We start from the raw sequence: 16,309 nt of genomic DNA, 5'->3' as shown, positions 1-16,309 counted from the left end.
CTATTGGCGGTTAATATTGCTGTCTTCACCAGGTGTCAAAAACAGATGTTATTCTTGAATGGAGTGACAATATATATTTACAAAAAAGAATTTTGAATACACAAAAGTCGAGATTCATGGTTTGTTAAGTTTATTTATTGACCAGCTTCCATGGAAATCCCATTGAATCAACTAAAACAATTAAAATGATAACAAACGAAAAATGACTAACAGCTGAACATTTATATATAGTTTTTCTACTACCTCTAAGTGCACAAATGCTGATTTCGTTTCACATTTAACAATCATAAATGGGTTAAAAATGAACATTGATGTATCATCCGTACAGAACAGAAGCCAAGACATGTTGATTCTGTAACTAACAGACACCGTTATGAACCGAGGATCTCACAAGCACTTCAGAACATAAAAGTTACACGATGTCGCTCGAGGGCAGCTGCACAGCGTCCCGATGCGAGATCCTTTACGCACGGCACACGGCTCCCCCGCATCACACTGAAATAAAGTCAATTTAAATCATGATCAGTCACTTAATCTTCTAATCTTTCCTAAGCTTTGGAACGATCTTCCTCTCTCTTTGCGCTTGATGGATCTACTGACTCCTTTAAGAAACATCTAAAGACATTTTTATTTGTTCAGGCTTTTCCTTGATTTTCTGGAACTCCTATGTTTGTCTCGGTGTTATCTTGACCTTTTAAGTATATTTTTTATTGAGTATTGTTTTGATTGATAGCACTTTGTGTCTTGAAAAGCGCACTATAAATATAATTTACCTACTTACTTACATCTGGTATTAATCTGCACTTATAGATGTAGTTTGACTTGAATTGACATTTTGAAGAAAAGAAAGACACATCAGCCTTAAAACATATCTTTCCAATCAAACAAGTAAACAGCCTGTTGTCATTTCTTATTTTGTCATTCTTGTCCTTGAATTCTTACCGACGGCAGCCAGCCCAGCTTTTTCTCAGACGGCATCTCTTTGCTCCTCAATTTCTCCAGAACTTCTTGTAAAGCATCAATCTGCGGAGAAAAAAAAAGTTTAATTGGTGGATAATTTTATAGCTTATAAGAGGATTCCCATAGAATTCAGGAGAAAATATGGAATAATAAAGAAAGAAGGAGCATAAAGAAAACTGTCTATCAAACCTGAATAAACTGGGAAAATAGTAGATTTTTAGAAAAGGGTTAATCTCTCACCAGGTCTTTTTCCTGTTGAGCCTTGATGGTGTAGTCCAGGGAGCGCGTCTCCAGAGAGGAGTCCTCAGCACAGACCAGCCACAAGTAGGCGCAACAGCAGGTCGCAGCCAAGAGAGCCTGGACACTGACCTTCATGCTGAATCCACAACTGGAGGAGTTGAAGAGAATCTGTGAGTCTGGTCAGGATGTGGAGATTCTGGACAAGGAGCCTTTTATAGAGGCATGGTTGACATCAGCCGCCTCTGAAATATTAATGGGAAATGTTGACAAAGACGTTCACCACCTTTGTATCTGTGATTACCGGAGGAAGATTAGAAAGATAGAAAGTTTAACACACTATTCATATATAACTGCTCTCGTCTTAATGCAACAAATTGGTCAGTGATGACCCGAGTCACCTTTGTGACCAGCCGCCATCAGGGCAGTGAGTCCGACAGGTCAAGTGGTAGGAAGCGGCGCTGTTGTAACACACATCACATCCTGACGGTGGATCATTCGGTAAATAGAACCTTTGGTTTCCAATCTGTGCCAACTCATTAATTTAGACTTATGTCATCGCTTTCCAATAAAGCTGAGCACAACTCGTTTTGACCTGCATTGACACCAATCTGCAGTGACCCTCCAATTTAATTCGGAGGTCACCACTCCTGAATAGAAATGGAGCATTTATGTGTGTGCTGACTTAAAAACCCTTTAGAAAAGTCAGTTTGAACTAAATTCTACTCGAAATACGTCACCAATAATCGATGAATAAATTAAGGGAAAACAATTAAAAAAACTAATTTATAAATAAGCTTACATTGTTAATGTATTGTTTATTATTAGATTATTCAATAATTTTGTGTTATATTATTAAATAAAGCTAAATAAGCGACAGTTTTCATTTTATTTTGTAATATTCTTTTTATACACTCAATTTAGATTTTGAGATGTGTTTATATTTGTAAAGAACATCCACAAAAAGGCAATAAAATAAAGCATAAAAAGAGACTAATACCCTTATAAATCTGTAACTTGTTATATGCAGGGTTGAGACATTCAGTCAGTTATAATTAGTGAGAGATAATAAAAATGAGTGTATTAAAGTAGTATTAAATAGTGTTAGATTATTTCAGAAGTGTGTAACAAACACAAGAGCTGGTGACCCCTGTTCTAAAGCTTATGAATAGAATATTAAATGGAAATAAATACTTCTTATACATACATCAGGTTGTATTGTCTTTACTTTTATCTGGTTTAAAAATGCAATGTCTATCAATAAAACGTTTGAACGTTGAATGCAAAAATCTACGACTAATGTTTAATTTACTGACAATATTACTCTGGCATGATAAAATATTTTTTTAAAGAACAGAAAAGAATTTCATGTGGTTGACATGTGTTACATTAAACATATGTGCTTTTAATAATGGTGAAATAAATAAAAATGCATTTGAATATATTGTGTCATATATTATATCACCATCACCTTATCTTATCTGAGCTCCTTCAGTGGCAGGCTCAGGCACCCCCAGTGTAGGACGGAGCGTTTTAGAAGGTCCTTCATCCCAACTGGTGTCAGGATATTTAACTCTCTAATTAAATATCCTGATGTTAATCCGTAGTGTGTTTTTCTTCTCGTGTGTTTTTATTTTATTTTATTTTATTTTATTTTATTTTATTTTATTTTATTTTATTTTATTTTATTTTATTTTATTTTATTTTATTTTATTTTATTTTATTTTATTTTATTTTATTTATAGTGTTAATTTTCTAATATTGTAAATAATTTGTATATTTTTAAGATCGTTTTATTTTATTTTATTATCTCTTTTATTATTTCTTTTTTTCCTTGCACTTTATTTTCAATTGTGCTGCTGTTGTAAAAGTGTGTTTCCTCTCTGGGGAAGGTTCAGCGAGATGTTGTAGTTACACATCCTTGCCGCAAGAGGCCAGTACTCCTAGTAGAGAAACGGAAATGAATGGGCTGAGGCCGGAAGTTTATATGTTAGCCTGCTAGTGGTTACTGGTTAGCACGTTTCACAAATACAGAAAACTCCTCTACACAGTCGTTTAAAGTGCAGCCATGTCTGAAAGAAAAGTGTTGAACGTAAGTATCTGTTACTGGTTACATCTAAAATATATTTATTTTTTTATTGTGGTATAGTATTTCTGATCTGTGTCCGATCTACTTAAATGCTTATTTACTCACCAATGTTTCATATTCACAGAAATACTACCCTCCGGATTTCGACCCTGCTAAAATCCCCAAACTAAAACTCCCTAAAGATCGACAGTATGTTGTCAGATTGATGGCACCGTTTAATATGAGGTAAGTTTATTTGATAGTAATGAATTTAACACGGGTTATAAACGTAACAACCTCTCAATCTCATAGTGACGTGTTTAACATTTTAGAGATAAGTTGATTCCTATGAAACCAGTATCACTTTAAAGATCTTGTAAAGACGATTCCAATGATATAAGTAACATTTTCCTCTGATAAATATTAATGTTATGGTGTATAATAACCCGTGAAAATACACACATTTCTGGGTAACCTCCTCAATACTAAGTCAATGGGGTCACTATTTTATTTTGTGACCATTTTGTTGAAGCGGACTTTCAAAATGTCATAACTTATAATATTTAATACATTTTAAAAAGGTTCGTATCATTGGAAAGCTTGCTAAACAAAGAAACATAACAACTCGTTTATTTTGTAATAATATTGTAATTTCTCAATTGTAAAAGTTCAAGTAGAAAGAAATTGGCTCTAAAAATATGCATAAAAGAAAGAAAATTAAAATCCCAGATTGAACAAATACACCATAAGTTGTTTAAATATATATACTGTAAATTTAAACAACTTGTACTATAGTACAAGTTGTTTAAAGAAAACAATGTGCAAATCGATCAATTTGAAATATATTTTGCAGTCTCACAGATAAATGTCTAATTTATAATATAATGGGGATTCCAAATAGTGTTTTACTCATCTAAAATGTTATTCGAGTAAGTTTTGACTAGTGAAAAATAGGAAAATGTTGTCAGAGATGTGTAGCGTGTATTCTTAATCAATCTGAAAATGTCAGTATTCTACATAAACTAGCAAGTGTGTTCTATATCATCAGCATTGGTGAAAAGTGGTGACACAAGGCGAACGCAGTTGAACGGTGAATACAGCGATAAGGCAGCTATTTAGATTTAGTGTGATCGAACGTGAAACGGGCTGATTGACCACTGCCGATATATAAGAGGAAAATACACGCATACCTAACTCATGCCAACTAACATTTAGGGCTCACTTTAAAGTTTGTTTGATCCTTACTATTCAATTATTGGTTTCAAATATTTATAGAATGTTCAGGTAAAATGAGAAAAGTCGATTAAAAATGTTTATGAAAAAATCAAGAAAATCTGGTCTTTGCGTTTCGTTTTGTCTCATGTAGATTTGATGATCATGCATTAATTAATTGGTTAAAATGATTTTTTTCAGATGTAAAACATGCGGCGAGTACATCTACAAGGGCAAAAAGTTCAATGCACGCAAAGAGACCGTTATGAATGAACTTTATATGGGACTGGCTATTTTCCGATTCTACATCAAATGTACCCGTTGTCTTGCTGAGATCACGTTTAAGGTGAGTCATACTTTTGGATATAGTTATGGTCTACGTTATAGTATTATGGGAAATAATTTCTGGAGGGGTCCTTAGACTGATCCGGAAAACACAGACTATGCCATGGAGCATGGTGCCACACGAAACTTCCAGGCAGAGAAGCTGTTGGAGGAGGAGGAGAAGAGAGTCCAGCAGGAGAGGGAGGACGAGGAGATGAACAATCCTATGAAGGTTTGTGCTTAAATAATCAGCGTCCACTGCAGGCCTTACAGTTTAAACTTGTGTTGTTCTCAAACAGGTGTTGGAAAATCGTACACGGGATTCCAAAATGGAGATGGAGGTGCTGGAAAACCTTCAGGAGCTGAAAGAGTTGAACCAGAGGCAGGCTCGGGTAGATTTTGAGGGAATGATTGACCAATACAGGGAGTTCGAGAAGAGGGAACAAGCGAGGGCGAAAGACGAGGATGAACGAGAACTCAAGTGAGCGCTTGGATTAGAAATTTCCTTTTGACACATGACATCCGCACGACAAGTCTCATGAATGTATTTACTCATTATTTCATAGGGAGATGCTGGAGTGTGTGCAGGTGAAAAGAATCAAAGATCCAGATTCAGATGAAGAAGAGAATTGCAGCAGCAAGAACCCGCTGAAGAGGTCCATTTCTGAAAATCCAACAGATATTCTCACTGAAGACAAGCCAGGAGAAACACAGGTACAGATGGGTTTTTTTTTATTATTTAGAGAGTGGAATTTGTTTGCTGAATAATTGAGTGGCAGTAACTAATCATTTTCCAACAACCGTTTTAATAGATTGTAGTAGATTGTTGCATAGCATCATGACATCTTGAATGTTTATATTGTTTACTTGGGTTACCATCTAATCTTGTACTTGATCTAGTAGCTCTCAATGACAACCTAAACATGTTCTCCATGTGTGCTTCCTGTCCAGTCAGTTATTTTAAGCAAAAATTCTTTCAGGAAAATGGAGCAGTGAAAAAGCCAAAGATCGAGAGCTGGGAACGCAGTGTGGGCTCTCTCGGAGCTGGTGGTCCTTTAGTAGGACTTGTGCGGAAAAAGACGGCATCGGCGGCGGCAGCTTCATCGTCAGGAGTCACCAAATCAAGTCCGGCATTGGTGCGTCCTGTCAACACATCGCAACCAGGTAATAAAGCAGATGTTTCTTGCAAACAATCTAGAAGTTCGGTTATTCAGTATTTACAAAAAACATTTTTTCCCAATACAGTTGTAAAGAAGTCCGGAAATGATCCAACGCCTGCTGCCCCACAGAATGGTTCGTCCTCTTTGAGCCTCCTGGGGGCTTATTCAGACAGTGACAGCAACGAAAGCGAATAATGCTGAAGCACTGGCAATGGAAAAAAAAAGGTTTTCGTTTCGTCAATGTACTTATTCCATTATAGTTTTCCTTTTTTTCAGGTAAAATAATGGACATGTAACGAAGCATTTGAAAAAATGTACATTTCTAATCTTACCTCCATATTTTAAAAAGTGATTATGAAAATTAAATAAAAAAACATGTGTGCCCCAACAACAATTGTTGACCCCTTTGTGTATTTGAAATGTAAAAGTTATTTGATATTATGATTGCTTGAAAACTTGTATCCCAATGTCTGATCATCTCAACAAAAAAAAAATCATCTATTTTTGGGATCATTTTTGCTGTATAATAAAACCTCTGAGCATTGATTAGCAAGACCTTGTCCACTCTGTGTGTTGAATTTGTATTCCTCACAAATATAATTCTCTATGTCCATAAAAATAACTAAATGGTTATCTGTACGATTTTGGTTTCTTCAAATGTGCACATTTGAGAATGTTTCAGTGCCACAGCTGTGTAACAAAAATAAATGGTTATTTTCTTTTCAGTCTGATAAGGGTCATAAAATGTATATTCAAGACCATATGTATGAAATAATTGGATGCAAGATTATCAGAAGATATTTGAAATACTTTGTTTACACGGAGGAACAAACATGACATTCATATAACTTGTAATCAAACAATTAAAACGATAATAAATACATTTACATTTCTTTTTCAAAAGAAAGTATTGTATTGTTATATATGCCATTTGTGGTTCACTTTGGCAATAATTGTTCTTATATTAACCACAAATAAATAACGGTAGGAACATTATGAAGGATTCTTATTGTTATTTAATATGAAATATGGCTGATAAAGTAACGTAAGAAAAAATACATATCACACGCTGTTTAACATTTGAGTTAAAAGTAAATTAAGAACATTTAATCCTCGTTATTATCTGAAAAATGTCATTATATAACGTTATTTTACAGCTATTGTTTTGTCAACTACTTGTACTATACGTTGTCCCAAGAAAGACGAGGCTCCTCCCCTTGAACCCACTGGTTCCGCTCGTTCCCTGCTCTGGTCCTGCTCACAACACAAGCGGACCGACCTGTGTCTTTCTGAGGGGACTCCAGGTTCGACTCGAACCGTTTTCATCTGGACTCACATTGACGCCAGGACGCCGGATGGTCACCAGACGAATACAGCGGGAAACCGTCAATGCAAAGAAAGCGGGTGAGATTCAAGAAGTCTGCGGCATCGTTAGCTAACTATGCTAACGTAGCATTGGCCCATTGACACACCGGCCACTCTGCAACTTTTATTTTGCTACTATTTGTATACTCGTTTAGCGAATTTAAAATAATAACCTAAACTCAGTTTGGATGTCAATGAAAAATATTAAAACTAATGCTTAAAGCTTTACTGGATCGATCAATGGCTAACTGGTTAGCATAAACACAACAACTGACCCATTGACCAACATGGACACACGTTTGTTCTCTTGAAAGGATTGAAATTTCTATTAAACCACTGTATGTAAGATTTGATTTTGTTGGATATTAAACGTAAAGCCCCCAATATAATGCATATTAAAACACTTTCTCTTTCTTAATGCCTTTAATCGCAGATAATCTAATGTAAAGGGATAATAAATATGCAGATATTATGGTGTTAATATTACTTTTTCATTGGTAACACCTTGACAGCAACTATAGAAGGTGATATTTCAATCCCAGTCTTCTAAATCTGTGTCATGTGCCTCTTTACCCAGACACCAACTGTTTATTTAATACTTTAGAAATAAAAAAGAGATTTTAAATACAACTCTACTGGCTTGTCCGTTATTATTAGTTTTATTATTTGAATTTAAATCTTGTTACTATTTCATTTATGATACAATTTTGATCTGTGAATCAATAAACATCGCTGCCATTTATTTTTTATTTTTAGATCCATGGCAAAGTGGCTGAAGGATTACCTCAATTTTGGCACCAAGCGTGACCCTCCACAGCCCCCTCGGCCAGATTACAGCGAGAGCGAGATCCTCCGGGCCTACAGAGCTCAAAAGGAGCTTGATTTCGAGGATCCGTACCAGTGCTCTGATAAGGATCACTCAAATGGCACTTTCAGTCCATGCGGTACAACGTTAAGTCTGCCCTCTTTCCCTGCATTTGGTTCAGCTTTGCCTACGAGTGCCGAGGTAGGATGATGATTATTTTCTATTATGAACACTTTGTGATGTGCTTAACATGTCATCTTATTTTTCTACATGCTTGTCTTTGTAGGTGAAGGTGGTTTCTCCTAAACACAGGTTAATAAAAGTGGATTCTCAGGAGTTTGGCCACAGCAAAACACAGCTGAGTCCAGTGACTCTTCATGAAGAACCTGTAAGGAACGATTTAATTACACATGGAATAAACTTTTAAGAGTTAACCTAAAGCTATTTTACATTATTGTTCAACAGTACATGTTATATTTTGATTAATTTATTTGTTAAGAAAAGTTAATTAGAGTATCAACATGTAACACATTTAATTCTTGAATGACATAATTCAAAACTTTTAAGTGGACACTGCATTTGAATTCCTGCATGTCGATCTCCTCCCTCAGGTGGTGCCCTCGGCCCCACTAGCGTCGGATGCTGATACAGATTACTCCGATCCGTTTGACGCCCAACCAGACCCGAGAGTCCGACAAACCCGGGAGCCCAAATCCGCACCAGCAGACTGCTGCAGCTATATGGAGCCATTTGAGGCCCAAAGGATAATTTCAGGTGAGAAATAAGATCAATTCACGTTTAATGAGAGACAGACAAGAGACTTAAAAAAATGATCAACTATTATTTAGTCAGTCTGTCTTTCATTTACTACTCCTTAAAGTAATGCACCCAATAAAATGTTATTGTTTTTTTTTAATTAATGTTTTCTTCCTTTCCTTATGATTGATTTAATTTTAAACATTCATAATTCGCGTAGTAGAACTCTGTAGCTATTATTTTAAAGTTATCCTCAAGACTTAACTTTATCTGTAAAACCTGTCTATTTTGATTCTGACTGTCATGCGACCACCAAACTGAGACCGTGTTGTCATATGAAGTACTGAGAGACCTTTTCAACTTTCCACAACGGTCTTTATCTTGTTTTGTAAACCAATGTTAACACAATTGCTGTGAATGATGATGGTGGAACATTTAAAAAAAAAAAAAAAAGTAAGAACTGTAGTTTCAATTTTCTGACACTGGGGGCGTCAGAAGCATATTTTCAAGCGGAGGTCTTGTTGATTTAGTTTTGTCAAAATACAAATGAGGTTACTAAACAGGTGCACATTGTGTCAATGGTTTTATTTCTTATTTTACAATCATCTAAATGCAACAACCCAAGTACTGGAACCTTCCATTTCTTTCCCCTTGTTTTAGAAATGCATCACAGGAGTGGTCGATCCGGCAGTGGAGATGGAGGTCAGTTGTATGATAACCCATATGAGGAGAAGGCTCGAGCCGGTCGCAGAGCTGCTCCTTCAGCACATGTGCATCAGTGGTTGGATGCGGGTCTTTCCACGCTGGACACCAGGGAGAGTCGCCTCCCCCAGAACGATGAGAGGCCGGCAGACGAGTACGACCAGCCCTGGGAGTGGAAGAAGGACAACATCTCCAAAGCACTGGCTGGTACTTTCACCTCCGTCTCTACATAGAAGCCTTTCCGTTTGGTTGTTCATCACGTTCTCTACTTTGACTATAGTTCAGTTCGAGGGAGCGGAACGAGAGCGCTCACGTGTTCAGACGGAGCACATCCGACTTGCCAAGGCGGGTGGCTCGAGTTTCTTGTCTGATTCCAGCACACTGCGCCTGGGCGTTGATACACTTCCTGCCTTGGGGGAGAGAGTGGATCCCTTTCTGCCCTTGGAGAGTCAAGTGTGAGGACCTTTTCTTCGATTTCACAAGCAGAGGAAACGTTTCAAAAACGTCAATAGATGTGAAGTTCAATGCGGTTTGTTGTAGAGGTGAATGATTACGCCATCTAGTGTTGGAATGGCAGAGCTACATACTTGGCAGATTCCATATTTTTTTTATATCTGTATAATAATCAAGGTATAAATGAATAAATAACTATTTTTGATACTCTGAAATTAGATTTTGGCTTCTGAAAGAAAAGGGGACATGCAGGCAATATAAATAAATTAAAGATGACTGTTTGAATTAATGCATGTGTTGCTTGTCACCTGTAGATGGTACCACGGAGCCCTGAGTCGGGCCGAGGCAGAGACTCTGCTCACTCTGTGTAAGGAGAGCTCCTATCTTGTGAGGAAAAGCCAAACCAGCCAGAACGACTTCTCCCTCTCGCTCAGGTAGAAATCTTGTACTATTTTATCACAATCGAGTAAAATTTTAAATGTACTCCACTCTAGAATAAGTCTCTGTATAATATGTTATCTTTCACTCGCTCATTAATCACCTTTTGAATCTTGTTAACATGATAACATTGTACCTGTTACCTATCATTGTGCCTATCTTATTTGTAACACAATGTGTAAACATATAACGATTCATAACCATTTTTAAAAATCAATAGCCGGAGCTACTGTTGACCAATGAGGTGTGTGTATTTGGATCATGTGACCGGGACTCGTGCCAGTGGTTTCAATAACGTTTTGAGACATTGACAGCAATCACTCACAAGCTTTATGAACCATTGTTAAAAGTACGACAATGTTATTCATACATACTTGTTTAATGTACAATACTTGTACAGGGTTTCATATACTTTCGGAGACTCTCGGAGCAATACTTTCGTAGACTCTCGGAGCAATACTTTCGTAGACTCTCGCAGCAATACTTTCGTAGACTCTCGCAGCAATACTTTCGTAGACTCTCGCAGCAATACTTTTGGAGACTATCGGAGCAATACTTTCGGAGACTATCAGAGCAATACTTTCGGAGACTCTCGCAGCAATACTTTCGGAGACTCTCGCAGCAATACTTTCGTAGACTCTCGCAACAATACTTTCGGAGACTATCGGAGCAATACTTTCGGAGACTCTCGGAGCTATACTTTTCGGAGACTCTCGCGGCAATACTTTCGGAGACTATCGGAACAATACTTTCGGAGACTCTTGCAGCAATACTTTCAGAGACTACCGGAACAATACTTTCAAAGACTATCGGAACAATACTTTCGGAGACTCGCGGAGCAATACTTTCGGAGACTCTCGGAGCAATACTTTCGGAGACTCTCGGAGCAATACTTTCGGAGACTCTCGCGGCAATACTTTCGGAGACTCTCGCGGCAATACTTTCGGAGACTATCGGAACAATACTTTCGGAGACTCTTGCAGCAATACTTTCGTAGACCCGGAGCAATACTTTCAGAGACTCTCGCAGCAATACTTTCGGAGACTCTCAGAGCTATACTTTTCGGAGACTCTCGTAGCAATACTTTCGGAGACTCTCGGAGCAATACTTTCGGAGACTCTCGGAGCAATACTTTCGGAGACTCTCGCGGCAATACTTTCGTAGACTCTCGGGCAATACTTTCGGAGACTATCGGAACAATACTTTCGGAGACTCTTGCAGCAATACTTTCAGAGACTACCGGAACAATACTTTCAAAGACTATCGGAACAATACTTTCGGAGACTCGCGGAGCAATACTTTCGGAGACTCTCGGAGCAATACTTTCGTAGACTCTCGCAGCAATACTTTCGTAGACTCTCGGAGCAATACTTTCGGAGACTATCGGAGCAATACTTTCGGAGACTCTCGCAGCAATACTTTCGGAGACTCTCGCAGCAATACTTTCGGAGACTCTCGCAGCAATACTTTCGTAGACTCTCGCAACAATACTTTCGGAGACTATCGGAGCAATACTTTCGGAGACTCTCGGAGCTATACTTTTTGGAGACTCTCGGAGCAATACTTTCGGAGACTCTCGGAGCAATACTTTCGGAGCAATACTTTCGGAGACTCTCGCGGCAATACTTTCGTAGACTCTCGGGCAATACTTTCGGAGACTATCGGAACAATACTTTCGGAGACTCTTGCAGCAATACTTTCAGAGACTACCGGAACAATACTTTCGGAGACTCGCGGAGCAATACTTTCGGAGACTCTCGGAGCAATACTTTCGGAGACTCTCGGAGCAATACTTTCGGAGACTCTCGCGGCAATACTTTCGGAGACTCTCGCGGCAATACTTTCGGAGACTATCGGTACAATACTTTCGGAGACTCTTGCAGCAATACTTTCGTAGACCCGGAGCAATACTTTCGGAGACTCTCGCAGCAATACTTTCGGAGACTCTCGGAGCAATACTTTTCGGAGACTCTCGTAGCAATACTTTCGGAGACTCTCGGAGCAATACTTTCGGAGACTCTCGGAGCAATACTTTCGGAGACTCTCGCGGCAATACTTTCGTAGACTCTCGGGCAATACTTTCGGAGACTATCGGAACAATACTTTCGGAGACTCTTGCAGCAATACTTTCGGAGACTCTTGCAGCAATACTTTCAGAGACTACCGGAACAATACTTTCAAAGACTATCGGAACAATACTTTCGGAGACTCGCGGAGGAATACTTTCGGAAACTCTCGGAGCAATACTTTCGGAGACTCTCGCGGCAATACTTTCGTAGACTCTCGGGGCAATACTTTCGGAGACTCTCGCGGCAATACTTTCGGATACTCTCGGAACAATACTTTCGGAGACTTGAGGAGCAATACTTTTCAGAGACTCGCAGCAAACCAGTTACACATCTCTTGCAATCCACGACTACACAGAAAAAAATGTAAACGATTAAACCCCCACTTGTAAGTAAATAATTTATTTAGTTTGTACAGCCTTCTTAAATACTACAGTATCTGGTAAATGTGTTAATATATTTTCCATGTCTTTCAGGAGTTGCAAAGGTTTCATGCACATGAAGTTGACTCAGTGCGCAGACGGCCGCTACGTGCTCGGGGAGAACAGCCCTCCCTTCGCCACCATCCCAGAGGTCGTCCACTTCTACACGACACACAAGCTGCCTATCCGAGGAGCCGAGCACATGTCCCTGCTGTACCCCGTCATAGTGCAGACCCTCTGACACTGACTCGCTCCTGTTGGTCCTCTGGTGCTACTGATCCATGATATACACTCAACACGTACCCAAATATAATTTCCTTTAATTTTCAACGCCTTCTAGCTCAAATGCTTAAACACTATTTAAGTTTTCAGTGACTTCAGTAAGTAAAGGCAGCTAAGAAGAGACTGGTGCCTGTGGAGAAAACTGTCTTTCTGGGATTGATTGCAAAGTATTTTAAGTCAAGGTTTTTCAAACACTTTTACCACGATGTGTGTTGTTTTCAGTGAGACAAAAAAAAAGGTAAACCTTTAATAGAGCTAGACAGTAGAAGATGCAGTAGTAAACGTGCACTGTTATTATCCTTCTGACCAAACGTGACTCCTGGACGATCCGTCCGCATGAATGTTCCGATGCTGTAGCCTCGCGTCTTGCAGTTTCCCTCCTCGGTTCTTGTTACGTGCGGAGAAATATCCCGAGCTGCTCGTGCCTCACCTGACAAGACTCCTGCAATACTAGCGTAGAGATTCAGATCGCCGGCGTTTTATGGAAAAGCTTGTGGCTTATTTACTGTGCTGTTTTATATAAGGACTGAAAAGTTTGCTTGAAAATTAAAGTGATGTCTGTTTCATACTTTTATCGTGTCTTTAAACAAAAGAGAAAAAATCTGTCTGTCAACCATTTTTTCACTGAGTCAAAACAAAAGATAAGACTTTTTGAAAAATACTAAACTTTGCACAGGCCAAACAAATGCCGACTCTTGCTACGATGATCTGTTGCAGTTTTTGCGGTTTGTTTGTAAGGAGTAGAAGTTATGTCCTCTATTAATAACCGTAGAAATATGTGCAAATTGTGTTAATGGATCAAGAGAAACACAAAAGTATACACACAAGGAATAAAGACACTATATAAACATCACACACTGTAATAAAATGCAATTTATATGTTGCACTAGATGAATTTAAGATAAGATTCTACTTCATTAGAGCTCTGCCCTCTACAGGCTGTCTCTATGGGTTACTCTTTCCACTGAGAAAAGTTAATGCGCTCGCCACCCAGCAGGGGGCAGTATTTGACACTCAGCATTGGCGAAAAGTTATGTGCTACGGTTCTTTAGGATTCACGTGTGTGTCATTATGATGTGACACTGTCCACTTCCGTTCAGCAAGACCTGCTTGGACATGGCCACCATTCCTCTGAAGCGAGCGTCCTCCACATCTGCTCGTACCTCCTCCTGGATGAGTTTTCACTTCTCCTTTCCACTGGCTCTACTGTAGCACGGTTAAGAATTGTTGCCGAATCCCGTCCGCCCAGTGGTCGATGTGCTGCAGCCTTGCCTCTGCCTGGACTACTGGACACTTTCCTCCTGTCCTGACCTCTTCCCCTGCTGAGGAGACCTCGGTATCAATCGAGTCTCGGTAAAGCAGGACTTCTCTGGCTCGGGGTGACCTTGAACTCCTCTGCCTGACTGCTGAAGAGGAAGCTGTAACTTGGTGGAATGGCCGAAGAAAGTAATGCTACCGAGACTCCTTGGCAGGCCCAGCAACTTGTACAGAAATCGACTGATCTCCAGCTCAAAGCTCTCCACGGTAACTGGGACTTCATAGTTAAGCAATGGCCAGAAGAGGAGACGAGGGAGGATGCCATGCTGGTCGATCCAGGCCTTAAACTTGCCAGGAAGTTCTGACTTGTCTACTACAGAGAGCCATGTTTTGAGGTCATTGCAAGTGCCATGCCTGGAAGTTGTAAGAGCTTGCCAAGGCTTTCCACTGACTTCTCTTAAACTGTTGGAATCCTGGTGTCTCCAAGCATGAAACACAAGTGGTCAGCTGCTTTTCCTTTCCTTTAGGCTCAGGACCTGGATTTAACAGGCTTGAAGATCAATCTTGCCCAAGTGATGATCTGCTCGAGGCCTTGCCAAGTACCTCTGGCTTACAAGAGATGTTTAAAGCGCCCTGACCACGTGACCACAACACTGCGCTTAATAGACAAGAAGGTTGAGAAAAAAAACGTTTTCGAAGGTATATTAAAATTAACTTTCATTCGTTTGGCCCAAATCAGTCAGAAACGTATATGTAAAAAAAATGTTTACATTATTTTAACAGAATACATAGGATTGTTATTGACACTATATTGTGGTAAATGTATGTAGGTATTTAGTTCACCAATAGCTCCGTTTTCAAATAGATATTTGCGGTTATCACAACGCCTTGAAGACCTGTAACCTGGCCCTGAGAGGTTGAGCTTTAAGATCGCCCCGTGATGTATATTACGCAACGTTTCCATGGTAACACAAAACACGCTGGTGAAAGTGGCGCCGGCTGTGATTTGCGTGGATCCAGTTCAACGGAATTTACCCCCAAAAAATCTTCAATTTGCGTCTATGGAGCTGAATCATATCCGCCGCGTTACCTCGGCGGGTTACCGGCTCCCGGACAGAACCTCGGACACAAACGGGTCACCCGAGGACACTGGTCGGTTAAAATCGGAACCAAATAATAAAACCGCGACGCCAGTGGATCAAGTCACGCGGGACAGAGTCTGGAGAGAGATGGTGTGGAGTGAGAGGAGAACCGTGCAGGAATGGTGAGGAATTAAAATCCAATGAGTAAGCCTTCGTTCTGACTGAATATGTGGTGGTTTCCAGGGAGAAGAACTGGGGCTTCCTCAGGAACTTCGATCACCTGGTGAGTTTTTTTTTTTTTTTTACCATTAAATTGACTTTAAAAATAATGTATCTAAAGTAACATGGAAGGTGAAGGAATTCCTTCCATAATTGAGCGTCTCCTCTTCACTCTGTGTCTGCAGGGTCAGCCGAAGGCCGAGGACCCTCTGCCCGCCACGGTGCCCCTCTTCTCCAACCAGGTCCCCAACACCAGCAACCAGGCTTTCGGCAGCCGACTGTCGACCCCACTGGGGAGCGAGCTGATCCGACTGGACCGACTGCTGCTCGGGTTTGGACGCCAAGAGGAGCCGGACCCAGGGATGGAGTCCTGACAGAAAAAGACTTTCCACCTCATGTATCGACACATTTACGTCACTATGTTTTTGAAGCCATGAAGTAAAGCCATACGCTGCTCTGGAGTTTATTGCGTGTTCATATTCCTATGGTTTTTTTGTACTT

General features: G+C 39.6%; 4 protein-coding genes across 4 annotated transcripts; 3 read left to right on the top strand and 1 right to left on the bottom strand.

The window, feature by feature from the left end:
* Window positions 1-387: 387 nt before the first annotated feature.
* LOC148060796 (cocaine- and amphetamine-regulated transcript protein-like) lies at window positions 388-1,335 on the bottom strand. The gene is made up of 3 exons (XM_087779934.1): window positions 1,201-1,335; window positions 943-1,023; window positions 388-495 (listed from the first exon to the last, which is right to left on the bottom strand). Exons 1-3 carry the CDS (start codon window positions 1,333-1,335, stop codon window positions 388-390), a joined length of 324 nt encoding a protein of 107 aa, XP_087636060.1.
* Window positions 1,336-3,080: 1,745 nt separating this feature from the next.
* On the top strand, window positions 3,081-6,681 carry yju2 (YJU2 splicing factor homolog). The gene is made up of 8 exons (XM_087779746.1): window positions 3,081-3,289; window positions 3,411-3,511; window positions 4,679-4,823; window positions 4,899-5,033; window positions 5,101-5,282; window positions 5,368-5,515; window positions 5,782-5,965; window positions 6,047-6,681. The coding sequence occupies exons 1-8, from the start codon at window positions 3,266-3,268 to the stop codon at window positions 6,154-6,156; spliced, it is 1,029 nt and encodes a 342-aa protein (XP_087635872.1). The 5' UTR covers window positions 3,081-3,265; the 3' UTR covers window positions 6,157-6,681.
* Window positions 6,682-7,193: 512 nt separating this feature from the next.
* LOC148060794 (SH2 domain-containing adapter protein F-like) lies at window positions 7,194-13,818 on the top strand. The gene is made up of 8 exons (XM_087780334.1): window positions 7,194-7,365; window positions 8,083-8,332; window positions 8,418-8,519; window positions 8,743-8,905; window positions 9,548-9,796; window positions 9,870-10,044; window positions 10,357-10,476; window positions 13,023-13,818. The coding sequence occupies exons 2-8, from the start codon at window positions 8,087-8,089 to the stop codon at window positions 13,207-13,209; spliced, it is 1,242 nt and encodes a 413-aa protein (XP_087636460.1). The 5' UTR covers window positions 7,194-7,365; window positions 8,083-8,086; the 3' UTR covers window positions 13,210-13,818.
* Window positions 13,819-15,522: 1,704 nt separating this feature from the next.
* cimip5 (ciliary microtubule inner protein 5) lies at window positions 15,523-16,230 on the top strand. Its single transcript, XM_087779468.1, has 3 exons — window positions 15,523-15,771; window positions 15,833-15,872; window positions 15,994-16,230. Exons 1-3 carry the CDS (start codon window positions 15,569-15,571, stop codon window positions 16,180-16,182), a joined length of 432 nt encoding a protein of 143 aa, XP_087635594.1. The 5' UTR covers window positions 15,523-15,568; the 3' UTR covers window positions 16,183-16,230.
* Window positions 16,231-16,309: the final 79 nt, after the last annotated feature.

Source organism: Callionymus lyra, chromosome 18 (genome assembly GCF_982586985.1).
Source record: "Callionymus lyra chromosome 18, fCalLyr1.hap1.1, whole genome shotgun sequence".
Taxonomy (NCBI): Eukaryota; Metazoa; Chordata; class Actinopteri; order Syngnathiformes; family Callionymidae; genus Callionymus; species Callionymus lyra.
Note: the sequence above shows the minus strand (reverse complement) of the source record. Positions and strands in the feature narration are given on the sequence as shown.

Coding starts and splice junctions, on each gene's coding strand:
- LOC148060796 (XM_087779934.1), bottom strand. CDS start 1,335: ATGAAGGTCAGTGTCCAGGCTCTCTTGGCTGCGACCTGCTGTTGCGCC. Junction 1,024..1,200: donor CTCAACAGGAAAAAGACCTG/GTGAGAGATTAA, acceptor TTTTCTCCGCAG/ATTGATGCTTTACAAGAAGT. Junction 496..942: donor AGCTGGGCTGGCTGCCGTCG/GTAAGAATTCAA, acceptor ACTTTATTTCAG/TGTGATGCGGGGGAGCCGTG.
- yju2 (XM_087779746.1), top strand. CDS start 3,266: ATGTCTGAAAGAAAAGTGTTGAAC. Junction 4,824..4,898: donor TTGCTGAGATCACGTTTAAG/GTGAGTCATACT, acceptor AGGGGTCCTTAG/ACTGATCCGGAAAACACAGA. Junction 5,516..5,781: donor ACAAGCCAGGAGAAACACAG/GTACAGATGGGT, acceptor AAATTCTTTCAG/GAAAATGGAGCAGTGAAAAA.
- LOC148060794 (XM_087780334.1), top strand. CDS start 8,087: ATGGCAAAGTGGCTGAAGGATTACCTCAATTTTGGCACCAAGCGTGAC. Junction 9,797..9,869: donor CATCTCCAAAGCACTGGCTG/GTACTTTCACCT, acceptor CTTTGACTATAG/TTCAGTTCGAGGGAGCGGAA. Junction 10,045..10,356: donor CTGCCCTTGGAGAGTCAAGT/GTGAGGACCTTT, acceptor TGTCACCTGTAG/ATGGTACCACGGAGCCCTGA.
- cimip5 (XM_087779468.1), top strand. CDS start 15,569: ATGGAGCTGAATCATATCCGCCGCGTTACCTCGGCGGGTTACCGGCTC. Junction 15,772..15,832: donor AGGAGAACCGTGCAGGAATG/GTGAGGAATTAA, acceptor GGTGGTTTCCAG/GGAGAAGAACTGGGGCTTCC. Junction 15,873..15,993: donor TCAGGAACTTCGATCACCTG/GTGAGTTTTTTT, acceptor CTGTGTCTGCAG/GGTCAGCCGAAGGCCGAGGA.